Here is a 20,580-nt window from a genome sequence, read left to right on the forward strand (position 1 = left end):
GCACTGCACGGCCTCCTGTCGGTGTCGCTGCCACAGTCTGCCACTCTCGTTCTGAGATCTTCGCCTTGTTGATGTCGCGTGTGGCACGGCGACATTCCACACCGAGCCGCTTTGCACTTGCCACCCAGTCGCGCACTTCGGGAAATGCCAAACTTGGTAATTGCTATGATATCTCCCGTACTGATCGCTCGGTTTCATCCATTCAGTTCCTCACGTCCACTTGATACATCCGCTGTATACGCTCCTGCGTCCCGTACTTGGCTATCATGGAGCTCCTATACTTTGCCAGCCAACGGCCAAATGCACTTGACGTCCTGCAAATACGCTCTCGGCAGAACCAGCAGATCGATCAGTTCCCATTGACCGCTCGGAACTCGCACACAATCCATTCAGGTGATAGTGCCATCCGAGGACAGGTTCGTATCGTATATCTACCGCAACCTTACTTGCCTTCACATCTCGAAGGCACCCTTCAACCTAGTCCTGTTCTTCCTTTGCCATCCGGATCTTCATCCCGCGGGCTTGCTTACAGTGTCGATCCTTCTCCCGTTCGTGCTGTATACATAGCGCATGCAATACAGGCTGCCGCAGAGGTTTCAGCGCCGTGCAGATCGAAGGCTTCCGAGCGTCCGTGGCAAGATCTACGGCGCGTCGGATTCCACGGTCGCTGCTGGTCTTCACAAGACGAGATCAGGTGCACCGATCTCCCTCGGACTCTCTCTTACATTCACAGACCATCTAACACGCCAGCATGTCGCGCGTTTTCCTCCATAGCATTCCGCGCAACGACCAAACGGTGTGTTATTTTCGTCTGCGTCATAGATTTCCTGGTTGTTTCCTGGGCACACAGATTCACTGTGTGTTTTTATGACACGACAATGAAGTTTTCGCGCAGGCTATGCATGCCAATGGCGAGTTCGTTCCTGCCTCCTGTGCTCAGTATCCACCTCGCGCTTACTTGTAAGCATGCGGATCAGTCCTGCCAGTGCCCGGTGTTGCCAATGGCCTACGTCGGCGAGTTTCTCGGGTGCTTGGTCTCTCCATTAGTTTGGCAAACTGGCACGGATGGACCTACAACGACCTACTTCCCGGCCCCACAAGTGAATATCCAAGTATATCCCCGTCCGTCCCGAGTGCGGTCACATGCCTCCCTGTCTAAATATACCGCGTCTATGGTCAGCGTTCTCCATCCTTCATTCTCCGTTTCCTTTCATTTCATCTCGTGTTATCCGTTCACCGCAGCCGCCGCTTTCATACAACGGTGTGCTGTGCCGGGACTCCAATACAGAGAATTGCTGGATGACTGCTGTCCCTGTTGCTATCCACGCATCTATGAACTTGAAGACACACTGCATATTGAATTGCGACTGGAGCGCCGAGAGCGTGTTTCGCTTCTTCCCTATCTACCCGGCTTGCCCCAATCTACGCTACGGGCTTAGAGTGCCTACTGCCATGATGGATCAGGGATCGACAGATGGATTCATAACATAGACGTTCTGGGATCTTGCCAGCGAAACCTGGAACTGGGACCTGTACACTTTGATTGGGCTGGAACTTAACTTTAGCTGTGCCTCGAGGTTCGTCTATAACGGAAATATACCGGGCGCATCCGTCTGGCTGAATCGATTCTGGGCAGTCATTGGTCGCGGGCGTAGGGACTGCTGCAGCGAGATTCGCCGTGCGTGACGCGGGTCAAGGCAAGCCATCGATGCATCATGCAGGTAGAACTGCCCCGCATATTAGGGGCGCGCTGCGCCTTTGGCGTTCAGTATCACGAGCGTCCGACGTCCATCCAGCGCAACAGATAATCATAGACTCATCAGGTAGGTGCAGCGACGACCCGATAACGCTGGCTGTAGTCCTCCCAATTGTAGACGACCACTCGATTCTTGGATCAAGCACAGCTTTCGTCCGAGATCGCTCCCTAAGCTATCTGTGTTGAAAGGGTACCAACTATGTACAGCACTACTGCCTCCCGCCAATCTCCCTTTATCGTTTAACACAAAGCCGCCGCCTTCCGCTCCGCCGAGTTGTTCTGCTATCAATGACCCCGGGACGGAACAGATGCTAAGTGTTCATGGGTTCAAAGGAAGCACGTTCGACCTGGGCATGTGAGTGCTACCCGGAAAGGGTACCTTCGCTCGAGCATTAACCTCTCGCTTTTGCAATTCATGCACTGCTTTCTTCGCGTTCCCTTGTGCTCCTCGGTGCCTGTTCTGGGTCTGTTCTTGTTCGCGTTCTTGGTCTTGTTCTTCGGGATCTGAGAATGCTGATGGATGGATGGATGCAGCGGTTGTTCCCGAAAGAAATGACGCCACTCAGGCAACAATCGCGGTGCTGTGTTCAAGTTTGGATTGTTGAACGAGATGGTTAGGCTGGATAAAGGGCAGAGACTAGACACGTATCGCCACCCGTCGTGTCGTCTCGCAGATAGGTCGTCACCTCTGGCCTAGGAGGTCAAAGAACGTTCTCCGAGCCAGGATTAATGGGGTGCTCCGAGGCTCTGCCCGAAACCGCCGGGTATATCTCGAGAATTCCAAGGCGTAACTTACAAGGACATATAAACTTACAGCCAAAATGAGAACAAGGCGTCATTGCCTGCGTACTGCTCTTATGGTTGGTATTCGGGACACCCTGGAGTGGTGGCGCGAACGCCAAGCTCGTCGTGGTATTACGGGTGCTGACTGTCACTGCGCGATGGAGCAAAGGTAATTTGGAAGTTAAGCAGTGCATGCGTAGGTCTTGGGGCTTCCCCGGGATGTTACTGACCACTGGGACACAGTGGGCCCCTGTAGATTCCGAAGGTAAGTAGAGGCTTGGAGTGCATTCTAGACCTACTCAGAATTTGCGTGGCATGGTCTCCTCGCAGCCCATGATGCAATGAGAACTCAACCTGCGCATGCGCTCATGATACCGTTTGCCAGCCTAAAACCTTATTTAGCGCCCGCTGGACTGTTGGCGCTTCTGATCAAGATCAATCTTTGCTTTGCGCGCTTGCACCTGGAACAAGCGTCTGCCTTGTAATCACAATAGAAGACGGTGCATGAGATAGAATTTGAAGGTAATCGGCTATCCGAGGTGTCTGCACGAGCTGTGACTGGGACTGACGGTGCTGTATCGAATACTTAGTAGACTTCGTGGATTCAGGCGGAAGGCAATGAGCTTCCGGGATTTCTGCCCATGCATCCGAGCATGTAAGTCGTTAGCGCCGATATGTTGATGGCGTCCGCTGTCCCACTCAGGCTTGGATCTCCTCTGATCTGGCGGTTCGTCCTCTAGCGCCGCTGGTTCATCAGACGAGCCGCCGGTCCGACGAGTTCAACGATGGGATCAGGTGGCGGTGTGCCCGAGCATTTCCTGCGCATTCTCTCCCGCGAATGGAACGTACGACACCATATGTCATGGGTTTCGTATTTCACGGAACCCTCGTATGATCATTCCCCAAGCTGTTGTGGACGCGTTTTGATACACGTTTTCTGTCAAGGTACATCCTCTGCGACTGCGATGCATACTGTGCTTGCTGAAATTAAGAATTGCCATCTTGACTGACACAGCTGACTGTTCTGGTGTTCACGGCGACCGTCGTCTGTGATGCGCCTGCTGATTGTGCTCAGGGTTGCCTCGAGGCCTGGGTGTGGCACTACATCACCAACTGTCGAGCTCAGATTGTTGGATGGCGAAGAGGGCCTCACAGTCCCGAAGACCATCTATCTTACTTGCTTCTGACAACCGAAGGTACCGCCCGAGCCCGACACAGACAACGCTGCCCGTACAATGACGGTACATACATATGCGCGAGCAGCGCTTCCTTGATACCCGGACACTCGTGGATGCATACTGCCCGAAACAAGCAAGAACCATCGCCATACACTTCTATGGGCTTCCGCCCGGTGCGTGATATTCCGGACTTACTGCGAGAGGCGATGTGTACTAACCGGCACATAGTTCCATCGATATTGCTATTTGAAAGGTCTTGGGATTGCTGGCCTCGATAACTGATCTCGGCCAGCATTAGCAGCGACCACAGGCCTGTGGTCCTTTGGATTACAGTCTCAAGATATACATAGCGCAATTGTCTCGTGAAGCCACATCGGAGGAATTGTGGGGCATCTTCTGCATCTCTTGCGGCTGCTTAGCACTGCGTATCGCATCCAGTTGACAGAAACATATCAATGACGTCGGGTGAACGTCCCATTTGAGGCTTGTCTCAGCTTGTCTCTCGAGCAGGAGATTTCACTGACGTAGTGAGAGGTGAGAACGATGCTTGTCTCAGAAAGAAACGGTATATGCCGTTGTCGACAAAAATGCGATGCGCCACTGCTCCAGCGCTCGCAGTGGCTTCGACTGACCTCCACTGGAGCGACGTCTTGATCATGCGTCAGATACTTCGTCTGATTCTACGCATTGTGGACTTCAAGCTCAATGATGCATGGACTACGTTAGAACATCTGAACACTGTCTATTCTCGGGAAATCAGCCATGGGACAGGTCCGGTCTATTTCGATTAGTCCTTTGCTTCAATCTGGTCTATGTTTGCCTCTTTCCCATTCTTGCCTTGTTCGCCTCGGATCCACGTTCTTCGCGCTACTCGCTAGTCCCGTCGACCTCTGCGATGGAGGTCCGTCCCCTATACCCGTACCTCCGACGTCAGCTGACATGCACTGATGCTATCGATGGGCCTGAAAACAGAGCGTTCAGTATCAAAACCTGCGGCTTTAGACTTATCTGGCGGACAGGGCTTCTCGTTTCTTGCGAGAGCGCTTCTGCATCCACGACTGTCTTTCTCTAGTTCCCATCTATCACAGCTGCCTCGGAACATAGCATCTGAGGTACTCGAAGGTTGAACAATACTCGACACCACAGACGCCCTTCTCCTAACTGCTGATCTACACCGACCTCCTATCTGATAGCCCATAGTCGCAAGTCAACCCACCCGCCGTGGAGTCCCAGCAATTTTGCGTCCGTGCGGACCGGCACCGAGATTAGATCAGGACAAATCCAGAAACGTCAAGCCAGGCACCTTCATGATCATGCTCCGCCACGGCTCCTCGAGAGCTAAATGGCATGGAGCTAAGGCGGTCCCGATGTTCTAGACGTCTTCGGGCCACATTGGTCGAGCTCCAAGACGTCTCCCGCTGCTGTTCCCCCCGCCGGAACCACAACGAGAACTATCTCTGCCGATATCGCTTACGTAATAACGTGAGATCTGGAGGAAGAGCTTGCTCAGCAGCTTCGGTATCGATGCGACCTCTACGAACGGTCAGACTTCCGTGCCGATTTACCGCGGGGTATCTGGTCCAAGTCTCTCGGCCTGTGGGAGGATATATTGAAAGGGCGCACGTTCCTTTCACTTCGTCTTAGGCTGGGATGGTCCTCAGTGGACGGTTCCTCCGGGATGACAGGATCGATGTTTGCCACGAAGGTGCTGTACCTGCATAATGTTCTCGGGCGATCGTTCCTTATGAGATTCCCTCGAGTCCCTGTCGTGCGGCAGGACTGTACCTGTTCCTCTATTCTTTCTTGGACTATTCAGCGAGCAGCTCTACCGTAAGACTTCATCTGCGATGCCCGGATGATCTTCACCCGCACGCGAGTTGGGCGACTCATGTGTATCATGCGGCTACACGAACCACTACTGTCACCTCATGCAATAGGTCCACTTCCTTCGTATCCTGCCGCGTCTTAGCTTCAGTGTACACCCACAATAGGCCGCTCCAGACTTGCCGAACTTTGTTCTTCGTACGGCGATGTGCGAGCGGAGCCAGCCGCACGGTCTCTGTAAACCAGAAATGGCACAGCGTCGATGTTTTGTTGCACGAGACAAGACCCGCGACGAAGGAACCCTCGGTGAGGTACCAGTTCGCAGCACCTATCTCGAGGATACGTGTTCACATTCTTTGTACTCGAGAAGTGTTGCATGAAGAGACGGAAAGGACACGAGGTTCAGCAACGATACGGGACTAACCGAAATATCGTTCATACCCTGTCCTGTGTCGTCTGCCGCAACCGCACGGAAAACGCGGGGAAGTCTGCGTCTCAGGAATTATGGATAGGCAGCATCAATCGCCGGAATGATCGTTACCCTTGTTTTCCTACCAGACTACCCGGTTGCATGCGGTTCTCCCACCGTGCCTTTCGACCTTACCTTTGTACTCTCATCTCCTGCATTGTCGTGTAAGAGCACTCCGCGGGCATCGAGGGCTACCATCTTTGCGCTTAGTTTTCTTGCTAGGGGTTCAAAGCGTGTCTACGATGTTCCACTCTTGGTTGTTCCGTCAAACATGCTTTCCTGCACGGGCTCTGTGAGTGCGAAGTCCTTCATAGAATGAGGCTATCAACTATCGTTCCGAGACACTACGCTACGTATGCTGAAATTCCCCGGTTTTCCTGTTCCCGCTGCTTACCTACAGACGAAGCCGATGCCAATTCCGAGGACTACCTGCGTCTACTATACGGGCGCGGCTGCTATACAAGTAACCCTATCCTTGTCCACAATACGTCACTCCGATGTACGTACCGGCGCTCCTGTCCTCCTATCGAATTGAAGTGAGATGGTGTGGGCGCCCGCCCTCGTTCCGCCATATGCCCTTGTCCTTCTTTTTACCCCGATTGACGGCTTGGAAATGCGTCACTCTAACAACTCGGGGCTGGTTGTGCCATGTCTCGTTGAATTATAACTTATTCCAGCTTTCAACGGCCTACGCTCCCAGCCTGACGGAGTCTTGAGGATTGTCCAACCAACTGCCAGAAGAGACAACTCTGGGACTTCTGCATTATTCTCCATGGTTCCATCCATGGCTGGCTTCATGTTCAACAGCGTGGGCTCGTCTCACCATACGGAAGTACCTATTGTCCGAGAAACCGAATCCTCGCCCGTACTGCGTCAATCCGACGTACGTACGAGCGCTCCTATTGAAATAAAGCAGACTGTACCGGCGGCGACATGCGGTCGGCGATAACGGCACACTCTCGAGCTTGTTTTGCTATTGATTAAACTGCTTGGATTGCGTCAGTAAGCTCGCAGCGTGGATCAGACCTCTCCTGGTTTCTCAGAATTCACGGTGGGCAATAACAGATGAGCGCCTGGCGACCCTGCGGACGTCATGTCCAGGGTTCGTCGCGACTTCGGACTTGGTGATACAGGGCTGGGTTAAGGTCTATACTTTGTCCATCACCTCAATCTGAGCTCACTGTGCTGACATCTGACCGTAGTTGCGCATAATGGTCTGTTTTCTTTGGACAGGATATGTGTCCTGCCGTGCCTCGCTCAGTACACCAAGGATCGGCGTGTAAGGCAGCGCGAGGCTATCCTTGAGGCCGACAAGAAGCTCTCTTAGGCGCTGTGAACACTCTCAGGGACTTGAGAAACGTCATCAGAACTGAGGATACCCGCGTAAGTGAGCAGAAAGGAGATCATAACCTTATCCTTCTTATGCTGGTACCTCGGACCGGAGAGCACGCCAGTGGGCATTCTCGGTGAAGGTCAGTGTATGTATCCTATCCTTCGAGCGGCGCGGATCATGCTTGTGTCGTGACTGGGGTATATCGTCGACATTTTCCCGGCATGGGTCACTCGAAAGCGCCTGTGCGGCGCAAGAAACGGTTAGTATTTCCAGTGACATCGCCTCCACCGATCATTCTTGTCGTCTGATCTCACACATACGCCGTTCAATGTGAATGTCAGGTCCAAATGATCACCCTGAGCGCCCACCGCGATGCCCTATGCCCAGGAATCACTGCATCCAAGGGCAAATGGAGATAAAGCTGGGCTTCTGGTTGTTGACATGTGAGTCACCCACTCCTGCTTGATAGACGCTCGTCCTCCGCATTTGGTTGGAGAGCAGTGCGTCCTGATTCTTAGGCGCCTGTTCTAATCGTTATATCTAGGGGAAGAACATAGGAAGTTCAAAGAGCAATACATATGTCACTGCAGGTCCATCACCGCCGGATGAGTTTGGGTGTTACACTGGCAGATGCGCCCACAACGCCACCTTTCACGGGTCCTAAGTAGTATGAGAAGATGATGGCGAACTCGCAGGCTTTCCGACGAAGCCGATGCTTTTCCTCACCGTCAGAATGGGTACGCTGGCTGGTTCTGGTGATTGTGCATTCTTACGCGCCCACATGGGGCCCCATATCAGCATTCGGAAGTCCTACTGGAGATTCGTCATTCAACATGTTAGGAGGCGATGCCGGCCCGGAATGCGAACTTTCGCTACAGCTGTGGGTATACTCCTCCGGAGACGTTTACGAATAGCGCCCAAGGTATTGCCAGCACACTGGTGCGTACTTCTAGAAACTTGCTGAGACCCGTTTACTTGCTTAGGGACTCTGGCGCTGTCCCGATTTGCTTCCAGGAGGACAGGCTCTCGAGATATCCGACGAAGCCGATATCATGTCGGTGGCAATCTTATGGCGACCCAGGACGTGGCAGCTTGTTTGGCTACCTTGTAACTGGTTCGCGCTCACACCTGATTCAGGCTCGTCATGCAATCAGCCATCTTGGGTCCGTTATTGGTGTATGTCATGATAGCTGGAGTGTCCACCCAAAACGGTCAGTGTTTATTTACTCTCAGCTGCACAGGCTTGTTTGGCTTTACTGCGATGGCACTCTACCTCGGTTTGGTCAGCGCCTCACAAAGAACATGCAAGGTCTCTGCATCAATGTTTCCGAACCAGCGGTAACAGATAAATATGAGATGGCTCGACTCGGTACGGGGCCCGCCCGACAGCACACTGCATGTAGACTTCGCTCGTCAACCTCAGCAATCCAAGGCAAGTGGCGGAAAGGACTGTCTACACGTCAACTCTCGATCTAACCCTAGGATCAGTGTTAGAGTTCTTACCGAAACTCGCCCTCTCATTCTTCTTCTTGGTTCGCCTTCAGCCGCCTGATGATCTCCTTTGCCTCCTGGACGTCGTCGTCGTCCCAAGGCTTTAGGCTGTACGATAGCATGAATTGGTGCCAGCCACCCCAGGCTTTGAGGAACTCGTAGTCCGAGACTGGCTCCTTTTTCCCCTTCGTCTTGGTCTGGGACTGGCTCGAGGACATTGTCAATTGGTCTGAGATACGAATGTGGATGCTGTGGTCTGTTACGGGAGGGTTTCACTATCGTCGATCGAGCTGCCTTGCCGCAGATGCTTACCGACTCCAGGTCGAGTGTTTGGTTATGGCGAGACTGGGAAAACACAGTCGCCCGTATATATATGCGTGCCTAGTCTAACATACGGGATCGTGATTGAAATGAAATGACTCGTTCAACACGGGCTACTTATATGCCTTATTGTGCCTTATTGTAACGCAGACGATCCATTGCGAGTCGGGGGAAGACTTGGTTGCGCCTATCTCAGATCACCGCTTTATTCCACGTGTACTAGTATAGCAGCCATTGTGATTGGCTGCTGGCTCTTCGATCCTTCTCCGAGTCGGTACTTCCATTATTGACTGGACTCGGAAACGCCACTAGTCTACACTTTCTCAAGCGCTCTGGAGATAACAATTGACTAGGCTTGGCTCAGAGTCATCTGAACTCACTCGCAGCAAAAATTGCACTAGCTGGGTCGCACAACGGTAAGTCGGTCGCATGAACGTTGTATCAAACGATCATAGCTGGACAAAACCGACGAACAGCGGGCCCGTAACCGACGACTATGTCGGCGGCGTAGGGCCGGTATCTGCTCAGAAGGGGCCACCGCTCCACGAAAAAAAAAGAAAGAAAAAGAAAAAACCCGACGAAATACAAATACAGATCCCATTCATGGTGACAGCAGAAGTAGTGACGACTGCCTTACTCTCCCTTCTCCATGGCCTCCTCCGGTCTGCAATCTTTCCTCTCTCCCTGATGCGCTGAGTCTTCAGCATGTGGATGCCGGGATCTGACGTAGTTACAGAACCACTGCCTCGTCGCCTCGGTATGCTATAATATCGTTACCCAGCCGATGTCAATGCAAGGCAAAGGGGGGAAGAACAATTGATACATGCTCTTGCCATCAAGGTCATCTGCTCCCGACCGAACGCAAGGGAGGCATCTAGTTCCTCTTTTCTTCCTGAAAGCACCCTGTTATTGAAATACGTCGCAAACTCGTTAAGTGCTTCCGTAGGGACAAGTGTCAGGCCATCGGAATCTGTTAAGACATGGGCAGGTGATTCTATTCCATGGTATAATTGCCCATTCGTTGATTAACTCACGTTCTCCATTAAGGCTAGCAGGCAGGTATATGTGCGGGACGTAATCTTCAAGGGCAAGGTCTGGGTAAAGCGTACCCTTCATCAGGCAGGACTGTATCTTGCTAGCGTTGGTGTATCTCGTGAATCAAGAAATAGTCAACTTCCCCGACACCCCGGGTTGATAGAGCAACATCCACGTACAACTCCTCATTCGCAAAGCAATTAAAGCAAACCCGCGTGAACGTTTCATAAAACCTGAACTGTGGCCCTCCCCCGCCACAATGCTACCAACGCAAAATCAGTTCTGTGTGTGGCATCACGGTATATATATTGAGGGGACGTACGGTACAAAGGACATCCACCACAAACTGTAGGTACTGCCTCTCCGAGATGAGCGGTGGGCACGGTGGTAGGTCATCCATGGCGGCAAGGGCTTTGTGTAATTGTTCCTCGGTGGTGCTGGGGCTCGTCACGAATGCGTTGAATAACTGCCAAGGGGAGTAATTGTACCCGTCAGAAATTAAAAGATTCGGGATAAGAAGACCATATTACCACGCGGGTAGGACAAAGCTGAGGATCGTCCACGTCCTCTTGATCTAAGCGACGCCACTTGCTGGCTCTACCAGAGCCGGAGCTGGTTGAGGCGAGAGTTGGAATTCTTAGACTCATATAACTGCAAGAAATATGTGGCACAAGACCGACTGACAGGACTTTTAGTGCAGTGGATGTTCGTGCCACACACGCCACACCTCCCACGGGTAAGTCACGTGACACATCTGTCTGTGGCGTCCGCCAAGATCCACAATGGCTGTGCCGCCGCGTCGCGTCCGAGGCCAGCGTGGCGCAGGATGTCCCGACATCGTTCTGCACGTCCTCCGAGCCCACTCGGTCGCTATGCTTTCCGTTGCACGCATATCTCCTTTGGTGCGACATATCCAGCGGGCTGAATTCACCACGAAGAGCTTGAGGTCTGAGCTTACAGCGGCTCTGCGGAACGATAACTATCGAAGCCCCAGCTATGCGCGGTTCGCGAGTACCACTGGTCGCAGAGCACCGCGACGACCGCGCCTGAGGATTACACGGGACCCAGAGACGAGCGAAAAGCATGTCGAAGCCGACGCGGGTGTGTTCCAGCCGATCAACATTGGCCCGCAGCTCCCATCGTTCTCGAGCTCGGGCTTGCGGGACGCGGCGATTACGACTATGGTGGGGTTGATGATAGGTCAGTGCATGGTCTATGCTGTCGCGAAAGGGGGAGACGATGCGCGCGGAGGGCAAAAGCCAGCGAGGAACCATCAGGTTCTTACTCCCCCGTTGTCCTTGTCTCGCACTCTGGTGCTTCGTTGCTGTCTTATGCGGTGCGTCTCATTTACTCCTCTGCTTCTTAGTCTTTGTCGGCGGGGTGGCGTACGTATCCTGGTACAAGAAGAACGTGCTCGACAAGGTATGCTCGGGTCTCCAAATTCGTCTTACGTTAGCGAGCTAGCCCGCCTGACTGCGGACTCTAACACCAGATCGAGAAGGCGTTCTCTGCGGGGTACGACCCCGCGCTCGAGCTCGCGAACCACGGGAAACGCAGCGCTGAGCGCCCCATTCCGTACGACGAGTTCGAGGTCGACAATGACGTGCCCTGGACGGAGCATATGCGCCGGAAAGAGCAGGACCTCATCGACCGCGTGATCAAGGGTAGGGAGACTGGACATTATTTCGTCTTGCTCGGCCCTAAGGTTGGATTGACGCGGTTCTGTGTGGTGACAATGACTGACTGTGTGCGTGCGATATGGCAGGGTGTGGGTAAGACTACGATGATATTTGACGCTATCCAGACTATACAGGCGGATGGTGTCGCGTTCTGCGATGCCCATCCAGATCTGGAGGTGTTCCGCCTTCGCCTGGGCAAAGCGCTGAACTTCGAATTCTACGAGGACTCGCAGACTGGGTTATTCCAGCGGAGAGACCCGCGAGAAGGTTTATCCTGTTAATAGCGTTGCATCAGATGTTTCTTACATGATGTATGCTAGGCGGACCGGCATTGGACATTGAGAGAGGTGAGTATATGCGCCATGGCGGGGCCGAGGACGGTCTGACAGCCTTTCCCAGCGATGAATAAGGTCGAAAAGGTCGCGCTCCGATGCTCGGAGAAGAGAAGGAAGCCACTGGTGCTTGTCTTCAATAATATCCACTTTTTCCACAACGACGAGGAGGGCAGGAATATGCTTTTGCTTTTGCAACAACACGCCGAGTCGTGGGCTGCGAGTGGTGGGTGCCTATATGCGGCCCGTCTCCCTGACGTTATTTCTCGTAGCTGACTTTTTAAAGGCATCCTTACCGTTGTTTTCACTAGGTTGGTTACCTGACTGATCTAGGTCGACATTTTACTAACTTGTACGTAGTGACGACTTCTGGCCTTACCAAGTGCTGAGTGAGCATGACTGAATATTTCATGATATAGCACTAACAGTTTGGTAGGAAAATCGGGCAGTCGTATGCAGGTTAGCAGTATAGGGCGCAGACTCCCCCAATTAACAGTCCGTTACTCATTATTCGCCAGGTGCTTTCTATCTACGACCTAGATCAACGCGAGGCCCTGCGTGCTTCAACCAAAATGCGCATGGACGCGAAGCAGCCGTCGCCAGGCGAGAAGGTCGTGCGCGAGGCACTGGGGATCATCGGCGGACGCCTCTCGTACCTGAACAAAGTCTCGCGGGCTCGGGACATGCTCGGCGCGGCTAATCACCTGAAAGACGTCGAGAAGGCTTGGCTGTTGAGTCAGATTGGGCTCATCCCTGATTGCGACGACGACGTCATGGATGAGGTGCGCCGCTGCAGGGTTGTCTTGCCTGATATCGGTGCAGGCATTGAACAATGGTGTAGCAAAAATGGAGCTCTTGTACATGGCTTCTGTTAAGAGAGTTCGTGAAGCTGAGACGTGAACAAGAGCGGGAACGAGCAGAAAAGCTCGCCGCCGGGGAACAAGTAGGAGATAATATCCCATTGCCTTCCATACCTTATGTAAGTAGGATTTCAGTCATTTTCACGCCTTTCTCTGATTCGCTTTGTCCAGTGGAAATGCAGAGAGATTATGACTAGAGCAGATTTCATGGAAGGTGCGTGGGTTCTCCCTCTTCCGTCTGATGGTCCTGAATTACGTGACAGACTTGGACCGAGCAAATATCATCGCCATCGATGTAAGTCCATTTCACTGTCCTCGTTCTGCGGGTTGGTGAACAATCAGCAGGTCCACCACGACGTCCGCCCCGACTCTGAACTTATCCTGCACGCCGCATGCGACGTAGTCGAGCAAGAAGGGTTTGACGAGCTGCTTGACGATGTTCGTGACAGGATCGACGAAATCGAAGGACTGCATCGCACGAGGGAATTGACGGTGGGCTTCGTCGTGATTGTGCCTTGCGATATCTGACTCGAAGACCCCCTCAGTTCAAAGACCTTGACAAAGGCGATAGAATCAAGCTGTCCGTGGACAAGAGCGGGACTTCTATCGTTGAGAGCTGACATATACACTATGCTCGTCTGTAGCAGTTATTGGACAATGCAGCCGTCGTTCTCGCGAAGTATATGTTCTCTGTCGCTGTCTTCGCCATGTATCGCTGCTTGTTGGTCCCGCAGATGGTTCCTCAGCCACATTCCACAGAAATATTGCAGCCCAGAAGCTGGTGTTCCTCAGGCACAACTCTCACAGCCCCAGCTTCTGCGTCGGGTCCGAAACACTTCTTCCATCTGCAGGTGACCTCACAATATTTGGTATCACCATGTATCCGACGGTCCTGAGGTGCACTCAGAATCGTTGCACCGACGTCGTGATATCCGTTCAGGTGCGTCCCGTGGGATGTAACCTTGTAACACTGGCGATTGCCTTGGACAGTCGTTGCACGCGCATCTTTCTTACGCGGATTTCAACTCCGCTGTGCCAGCCCCTTCTTCACTCTGCGCCACAGACAAATTACGCCAACCCGCGACACCGGAGAGCCTTGAGTCAGTATGCCGCGATGCCGTCGCAGCAAAGCTTAACTAAGGCTGGTTTGTCATTCATGAAGACTTGCGTTGGGAGAGGGGGAGCGATTTCACACAGTGGAATTGCCCTTGGGCTCAGCCGACCGTCCCCAGGTGAGCATGTTTAGCCTTCCATTGGGACAATCGGACGACGACTGTCCGTAGGAACAGTGAACCGCGACCATATTGTGCCTTTTTGAGACGATATATATATATAACCCGTTACTGTGACCGCCAACCGCAGACCGGAGCACTCTCGCTCTCACTCAACCGGTGGGACTTACCGTGTTCTTGTTGCCTCTCATTGCTCTCCTACCTTTCGCGACTGCTCAGCGTGGTGAGTCGTCCGGTCATGGTTATCCTTCAACACCGTGATATCATTACGCAAAGTTGAAATCAGACTAGATGCAACTGCTAGTTCTTATATACTGTGACAGCAGCTTCGCAAGAGTGGATGATGCCTATACCAAGGTGCGCTGCCCGACACGGTAATGTCCGAAGGAGGGTTGACCGACTCTCGAAAGGCCGAAGCAGCCCTCGCCAATCTCATTTTGAAGGAGAAAGTCGTTCGCACTACCGGTTAGTCTACCACCTGCTGGGCGTATATAAACCAGTGCCCATACGAAGAAATGAACATTTTCCTCTTTAATGCCATCACGCGACCAATATCGACCTGCACAGTTCCTCCGCAGCGTCCAAGCGAATGTAGCATCAGTGATGTGCAGCTACAGTAAGCCTTGAAAAGATATACGTATGCTGCGCGCGACTTTAAGCCAATTTTTGTTTCTGCAGAGACCAAGGCGAGTACTCCCTTTTGATGCAGCTCGAGAAGGTCTTGACAAGTTGCAGTGAACGGAACATATGCATGCGAGAATATCGCCACACTATATCAATACCTCAAGGGCGAACTAGGCTTCCGCGCATGTGAGTCTGTCTGTCTGGCATTCTTTGCTCATTTCACCATCCTGATCAAAGAGTCCTAGCCGTTATGTCAGGTCGGCGACTTCAGAAGATACCCTTCACCGGATTCTGGCTTACCTCGTCGCTGTCGTAGATTGGCTCGCCACGGCCTCGACGTAAGTCATTGTCAGGATGCTTGCCTGAATAACAAAGGTCATGCATAACGCAGGTAACGATGCCCGGTCCTATATTACCTAGTGTAGCGGAGTGAATATCCTTCCCCTGATATTCACAAGATTTCGTCATATCTCTTTCATCTCCGCTAGCTGGTTCAGAGACACATTGACTTCCGCTGTCGAGGCCGTAAACGTCAGCGAGTCCGCTGTTAATGTCAGGCAACTGCGCCATTTCGAATGCCATATTAGCCCATAAATGAACGTTACTGATACCCTGACAGCTATCTCCTTGGCCAAGACCAAGAATACCCCGAACCTAGAAGTCTGACCGAATGGGCCTGACGTTCAAAGCGACCACGCGAGGCGAGGCGCCACGTACTACAAGAAACATGCTGCCATGGACTCACTGTCTGTCTGCTTAATAAGGACCATCGACGCCGCCGCCACCGTTCTCCTCAAGAATGATAGTGGCGTATTGCCGCTGGCATCGCCGAGGTCAATCGCGGTCATAGGTATGTCAGGCAGTCACATCTTGACGTTGACGGCGTTGGATGCTTACCGCTGCCAAGGCGACGACACTGGGTTCAACAGGTCTGTGTTCAATACGTGAGCACACGTTGGTATAGTTCCGACGAAATGTACTAATGACTTGCCCTTACCAGACACGCGATGAGGGCGTGCTCGACACGGGCTGGGGTAGCGGGTGAGCGTTAGCAATGATCGTGAGAGGTCGAAGAGCTTATAAGTTCGTTGTCAGAACCGCGAATTATCCGTATCTAATCGCCGTGAGTGTGGATTGGAATACCCGAGAATTGATCTTGTGAAGGCTCCCTTTGTAGCCCGTGGATGCCATAACCAATCGATCAAAAGAGAGTAACACCACGGTCGTCTCCTCATTCAGCGATATCGACCTCGACGCCGCGGCCAAGGCGGCGACCGGCGCGACACTTGCGCTCGTCTTTATCAATGCAGATAGCGGTGAACATGCACTCACAGTCGAAGGCAAGGCGGGTGACCGCAATAACCTCAGCGCGTGGCACAGTGAAGTAAGTCTTTCTTTGGAGATTAGGAGACCTTTCTAATGTTGGACCAGTATTCTTTGGTCAACGCAGTTGCAGCCTTGACCAATAACACCATTGGCGTTGTGAACGCAGTCGGCCCAGTCCTCGTGGAAGCATGGATTGACCATTCTAATGGTAAGAGGCATCGGCCCCGACTGTAGCTGACGATCATCTGACCCTTTTCGTCGCCTGCCAGTCACGGCTTTGGTAAGTTGTGGGCTGACATATTGAAATTTCATCCGCTAATGTTGTGCGAGATTTGGAGTGGCGTACCCGGCCAGGAAGCAGGTATGTGCCACGACCTTGCTGTCGTAACGTCAAGCGCTCATATGAGTAGGCAATTGCTTGTGGACGTATCGTGGGGTGATTACAACCCAAGGTAAGTCTAGTATATGGCTGCGAACCCTACAGCTATCTGAAAACCGTTCATCGTAGCGGAAGGCTGCCCTACGCTGTCGCCACAAATCAGAGGGATTACCCTGCCCAAATCGACTTCCACAGCTCCTCATCGATTACTCAGATCCCTTACAACGAAGGCACGTTCATCGATTATCGCCATTTCGACTCGGTATGGATCACAGCTTTGGGACGTGTGAACCTTCATTTATAAATCTTGACAGGCCAACATTGCTCCTCAGTATGGGTTTGGGTTCGGACTCTCGTATACGACATTTGATTACTCGGATCTAAGCGTGGATGGCTCGTTATCCTCTGGGTCCAACTATGACGCGACCGTTGCAGGGGCTTCTCTCGATCCAGCGTCAGTGCTGTTTCACTGTTTCATACGCTGTGGCTCACCATGGACGCTTTGGACGAGATAGACTGCACAAGGCGGCTGTGTCGGTGTCCTGCACCCTCTCCGATAATGGCAGTTTGGCCGGGCATGAAGTCAGTCGCCCCACTGCATTTGAGCAGTGGTTGACTCATAACAGATACCGCAACTGTACATTACCATGCCTTCCTCTGTAAACGATCCCCCGTACCTCTTGAGAGGCTTCGACTCCATCTTCCTTTAATCCAGGTCAATCCAAGCAGGTTACCTTCCCCCCCTCCCTTTACGATCTGTCCTACTAGAATGTGGAGATGCAGAGGTGGGAGATTCCACAAGGTGCTTTCGGCATTACTGTAGGTGCTAGCTGCAGGGACCGCCGTCTCTCTGGACAAATTACATGTCAATGATAAAGTTCCATGTGGAGCTTGCGACGTGTGCGCATTAGTTCCCTATATCCATCCGTCCTTCTGTAGCAGTGTAATAGGAGCTGTAGCCAGTCATTTTGGAATCAGATTGAGGGCCCGAGGTTCACGCATGAATTTCAGGCGACAACTAACGTAGTAGGATGGATGCGTAAAGAGGACCCGCAGGGAAGCCCAACTATCAAAACCCGGGGAGAAGTGCATCATGATTAGAGACAATCAGTTCCATCCTATGTATATGTTCGTCAGGCAAGATCTCGACGAGCTGCTCCTCTCAAAGTAATCTAGTCGCAAAGGTCACTGTACATAAGGCCGCTCGAGGGGATGGCTAGCCCCTTCATCGCGCTATGTACACAGACGGCAACCGTCGATTTCCTCCCTTTCAGATCATTACGGCTGGCGACTGCAGCTGGTGACTCACAGACTCCGCGTTTCTCGGGGTTAGCCGACTCTGAGAACAACTACAGCCATTTGCAGATCGATGGGCCCACTTTCTGAAAATCATTTACAGTCGGACCACGTCGGACAAGCAATTTCAAGTACCCGAGAGACAGAAATCGGACCAGCTGGACTTCTCTACCTTCTTCCGACGTCCCTGGCACCCACTACGACCCACTCCGACTATACGTGGTTTTCTGAATTGATGGTCTATCGATCTGCAAGCGGCTGTAAGCGCGCGCCTGTGACAAAAAAACAACTCCCAGCACTTCGCAAAACGATGGGGCCGGTTCCGTTTGTTATGGTATAGGCCGCTTCGAGACGACCACAAGCACTGGAGCGGCGAAGAGAGTGCTCGAAGGCGGTCAACTGCCCTCTCGATACCCTCACCGCTCAATCCGTGGTGGTGTGTCAGTGTAGCGGGGGGCGTATGCTGGCTTTGCACAATATGAAAGTTAAGAACGGCGGAAGGGCATGAGCGACGAAGCCGCAAGGCGTATATACCTCTATCCCTCGAATTCTTCCTTCCGCGGCCTCTGATCACTGCTCATAAATAGGTTGGTGGACCGGTATATGCCCTGCTACGTGTTATCCCAGGAAGCCGTGACAGACAGCCCGCTCATTCTTTCAACGGTCGCTCATCATTTTGACTGCGTCCAGGATACGTGAACCCCGCGACGGGGGCACCCGGTGGATAGGCAAGGGCTTGCTGGGGCTCATCCGCGAGTAGAGACAGGTGGTGGGGACGGCGAGGTTCTAGAGGAGGACAAGACGGGAAATGGATTGTGTGTAGGTAGTTACGCATGAAGCATTTCAGTCCTGCCCCGCGACGTGTTACCGCAAATTGCGACTGTGAAGTACGCGATAATAGTGACAAAACTCGAGCCATGCATCGAGAGCGTGGCCCGGCGTCTGCCGAAGAAACAATCATCAGCCACAAGCGCGCCTTCTCGCCACACCCCTTCAAGCTTCATCCTCCAGACTGGGTTGGTTGGCCGCTGCAGGCAGGCGACAGTCCCGAGATCCTAAGTCCGCCCTGGGGTGGACAGAGGAACGTATTTCTGGTGATCAATAAAAGGATATGCAGCGGCTCATGTTGGATGCGCCTGTGGCAGTCACAAACGACGCGTCTGCCACGCTCCTGTCTAAGGGAGAGAAAACGTTAGATAGGCGCAAGCGTCAGGTGTGTATCATTCGAAAATGCTCCTAGACAACGGTTGTGAACTAAATTGGTCATCAGCCGGGTCCTCAGAGACCAACAACTAAAATCACCAACCTTACAATGGCCAACAATATCAAACGATACGTCCAAGCACGCGGACTACACCATCCAATCCCCAGCCGCGGCTACGGGAGACCAGCTTGGATAGATGGCTGTATCCTGGACATGGAACATCCTCGCAGACAATGGCCTTTGCTTCACCTCGACCCGACGGCCCAATGCGCCGAGTCTATGATGAGCCCAAGCACTGATCCCACATCCTCGCAGGATGGTGGGGACCAGACCCTATCAGATTGCGGCCCTGCTACTCCCCCGACCACGGACGAATACAGTCTCTTAGTACCGGTGGTGTCCCACAAATGCGACATTGATATGGCTGATGCTTGCGTCTGCCTGCCATGCTCATGTGACGCTGGGCCTCGCAAGTCAGGATGTGAATACGCTACAGGGCCACATAAGCCAAGGGCAAGGCGTAGGCGCGTCGCTGCGGAGGATAACAGGTGCTTGTCGAGCCACGCACCACGACCACCCAACTCATGTCGGGATTCGTCTCGAAATGGTGCGCCTATGGCCGAAGATTTTGCGCGCCTTGTCGAAAGAATATTTGGCAAGACTGCGATCGCCCAGCTGGCATCTAGAAGAAAGGATAACATTGATAATACCCCGATAGTCTGAAGATATAGCCGCTTGATTGTAGACTGAAATATCCGAGTAATATTAGTACCCATCCAACGAGACAGTGCTTTGAAGGATGAGTCTTCCATGCCTGCCGAGCGGGAATCCTAAGAGGCCTTTACCCTTGCTCGACGAGTCGGTACAAAAAGGGAACAAAGACCTTCCTGCCGGAATGCGCCGACGGCTATAAGTCGCGGTACCACTCGCGACGCGCCTTTCACCAACTCCTCTAAACTCCTCCACCAACCACGCTCCGTGAAGCACTCTTCATCCCTCTCTGTCGCCTTAGTTTGGTGTCCTGGGCAAACATGACCAAAAAATCGAAGGAACGGCTATTCGACGGTCAAGTCCCTCCAGTGGCGGGTCCGGATCCATACGCATCCGTGCCCCAGTCAATCCCGCCCGCCAATAACATCGACGACGCGTCAATTCAACCTGCGAGGCAGTCTTGATCTGCAAAGGACCAGGCTGGGCATGCTCGTCTCGTCCACCATAGCGTGGTTAACCGGGCGACAACCGAGGGCACTCCAGTCACGCAGAGGATATTGTTCCAACAGGTACGGCATATCCACGATGCACCACGCGCATCTGAGACACAGCCTGGGTCGAGCAGCAATGGAACCAGGCGTGATAGACGCCTCCAACACAGACAGGTGGTCGACGGAAGGAGTGGAGTATGCCACCGCCACTATCTTCTTATGCGTGTCATAACTGACTGCCCGCCAACAGACGCCC

At 52.9% G+C, this 20,580-nt stretch overlaps 5 protein-coding genes across 5 annotated transcripts; 3 read left to right on the plus strand and 2 right to left on the minus strand.

The window, feature by feature from the left end:
* Nucleotides 1-6,794: 6,794 nt before the first annotated feature.
* Nucleotides 6,795-7,337, plus strand: GLOTRDRAFT_129378 (uncharacterized protein; the record flags this gene model as incomplete). Its single annotated transcript, XM_007868064.1, has 2 exons — nt 6,795-6,897; nt 7,213-7,337. 2 exons carry the CDS (start codon nt 6,795-6,797, stop codon nt 7,335-7,337), a joined length of 228 nt encoding a protein of 75 aa, XP_007866255.1.
* A 1,523-nt stretch (nt 7,338-8,860) lies between these two features.
* Nucleotides 8,861-9,052, minus strand: GLOTRDRAFT_42001 (uncharacterized protein; the record flags this gene model as incomplete). Its single annotated transcript, XM_007867919.1, has 1 exon — nt 8,861-9,052. One exon carries the CDS (start codon nt 9,050-9,052, stop codon nt 8,861-8,863), a length of 192 nt encoding a protein of 63 aa, XP_007866110.1.
* A 736-nt stretch (nt 9,053-9,788) lies between these two features.
* On the minus strand, nt 9,789-10,590 carry GLOTRDRAFT_93635 (uncharacterized protein; the record flags this gene model as incomplete). The annotated part of the gene is made up of 5 exons (XM_007868065.1): nt 9,789-9,917; nt 10,058-10,125; nt 10,190-10,290; nt 10,370-10,452; nt 10,513-10,590. 5 exons carry the CDS (start codon nt 10,588-10,590, stop codon nt 9,789-9,791), a joined length of 459 nt encoding a protein of 152 aa, XP_007866256.1.
* A 453-nt stretch (nt 10,591-11,043) lies between these two features.
* GLOTRDRAFT_76396 (uncharacterized protein) lies at nt 11,044-13,737 on the plus strand. The gene is made up of 15 exons (XM_007868066.1): nt 11,044-11,390; nt 11,557-11,612; nt 11,683-11,895; nt 11,956-12,136; nt 12,190-12,216; nt 12,269-12,427; nt 12,488-12,512; nt 12,562-12,590; nt 12,638-12,660; nt 12,720-12,983; nt 13,043-13,180; nt 13,233-13,275; nt 13,325-13,356; nt 13,407-13,553; nt 13,607-13,737. Exons 1-15 carry the CDS (start codon nt 11,063-11,065, stop codon nt 13,679-13,681), a joined length of 1,740 nt encoding a protein of 579 aa, XP_007866257.1. The 5' UTR covers nt 11,044-11,062; the 3' UTR covers nt 13,682-13,737.
* A 2,357-nt stretch (nt 13,738-16,094) lies between these two features.
* GLOTRDRAFT_42228 (beta-glucosidase protein) lies at nt 16,095-16,926 on the plus strand (the record flags this gene model as incomplete). Its single annotated transcript, XM_007867937.1, has 6 exons — nt 16,095-16,301; nt 16,349-16,451; nt 16,513-16,523; nt 16,574-16,608; nt 16,654-16,695; nt 16,752-16,926. Coding segments are annotated over 6 exons (573 nt in total), but the record flags the coding sequence as incomplete, so codon positions are not given.
* Between the last annotated feature and the right edge of the window lie 3,654 nt (nt 16,927-20,580).

This window comes from Gloeophyllum trabeum (genome assembly GCF_000344685.1).
Source record: "Gloeophyllum trabeum ATCC 11539 unplaced genomic scaffold GLOTRscaffold_00007, whole genome shotgun sequence".
Classification (NCBI taxonomy): Eukaryota; Fungi; Basidiomycota; class Agaricomycetes; order Gloeophyllales; family Gloeophyllaceae; genus Gloeophyllum; species Gloeophyllum trabeum.

What these genes read in the sequence shown, in the direction of transcription:
- GLOTRDRAFT_76396 (XM_007868066.1), top strand. Translation starts at nt 11,063, where the DNA reads ATGCTTTCCGTTGCACGCATATCTCCTTTGGTGCGACATATCCAGCGG. An exon ending in TATGGTGGGGTTGATGATAG is followed by an intron (nt 11,391 to 11,556) that starts GTCAGTGCATGG and finishes TCTGCTTCTTAG; the next exon opens with TCTTTGTCGGCGGGGTGGCG. An exon ending in ATCGCACGAGGGAATTGACG is followed by an intron (nt 13,554 to 13,606) that starts GTGGGCTTCGTC and finishes AGACCCCCTCAG; the next exon opens with TTCAAAGACCTTGACAAAGG.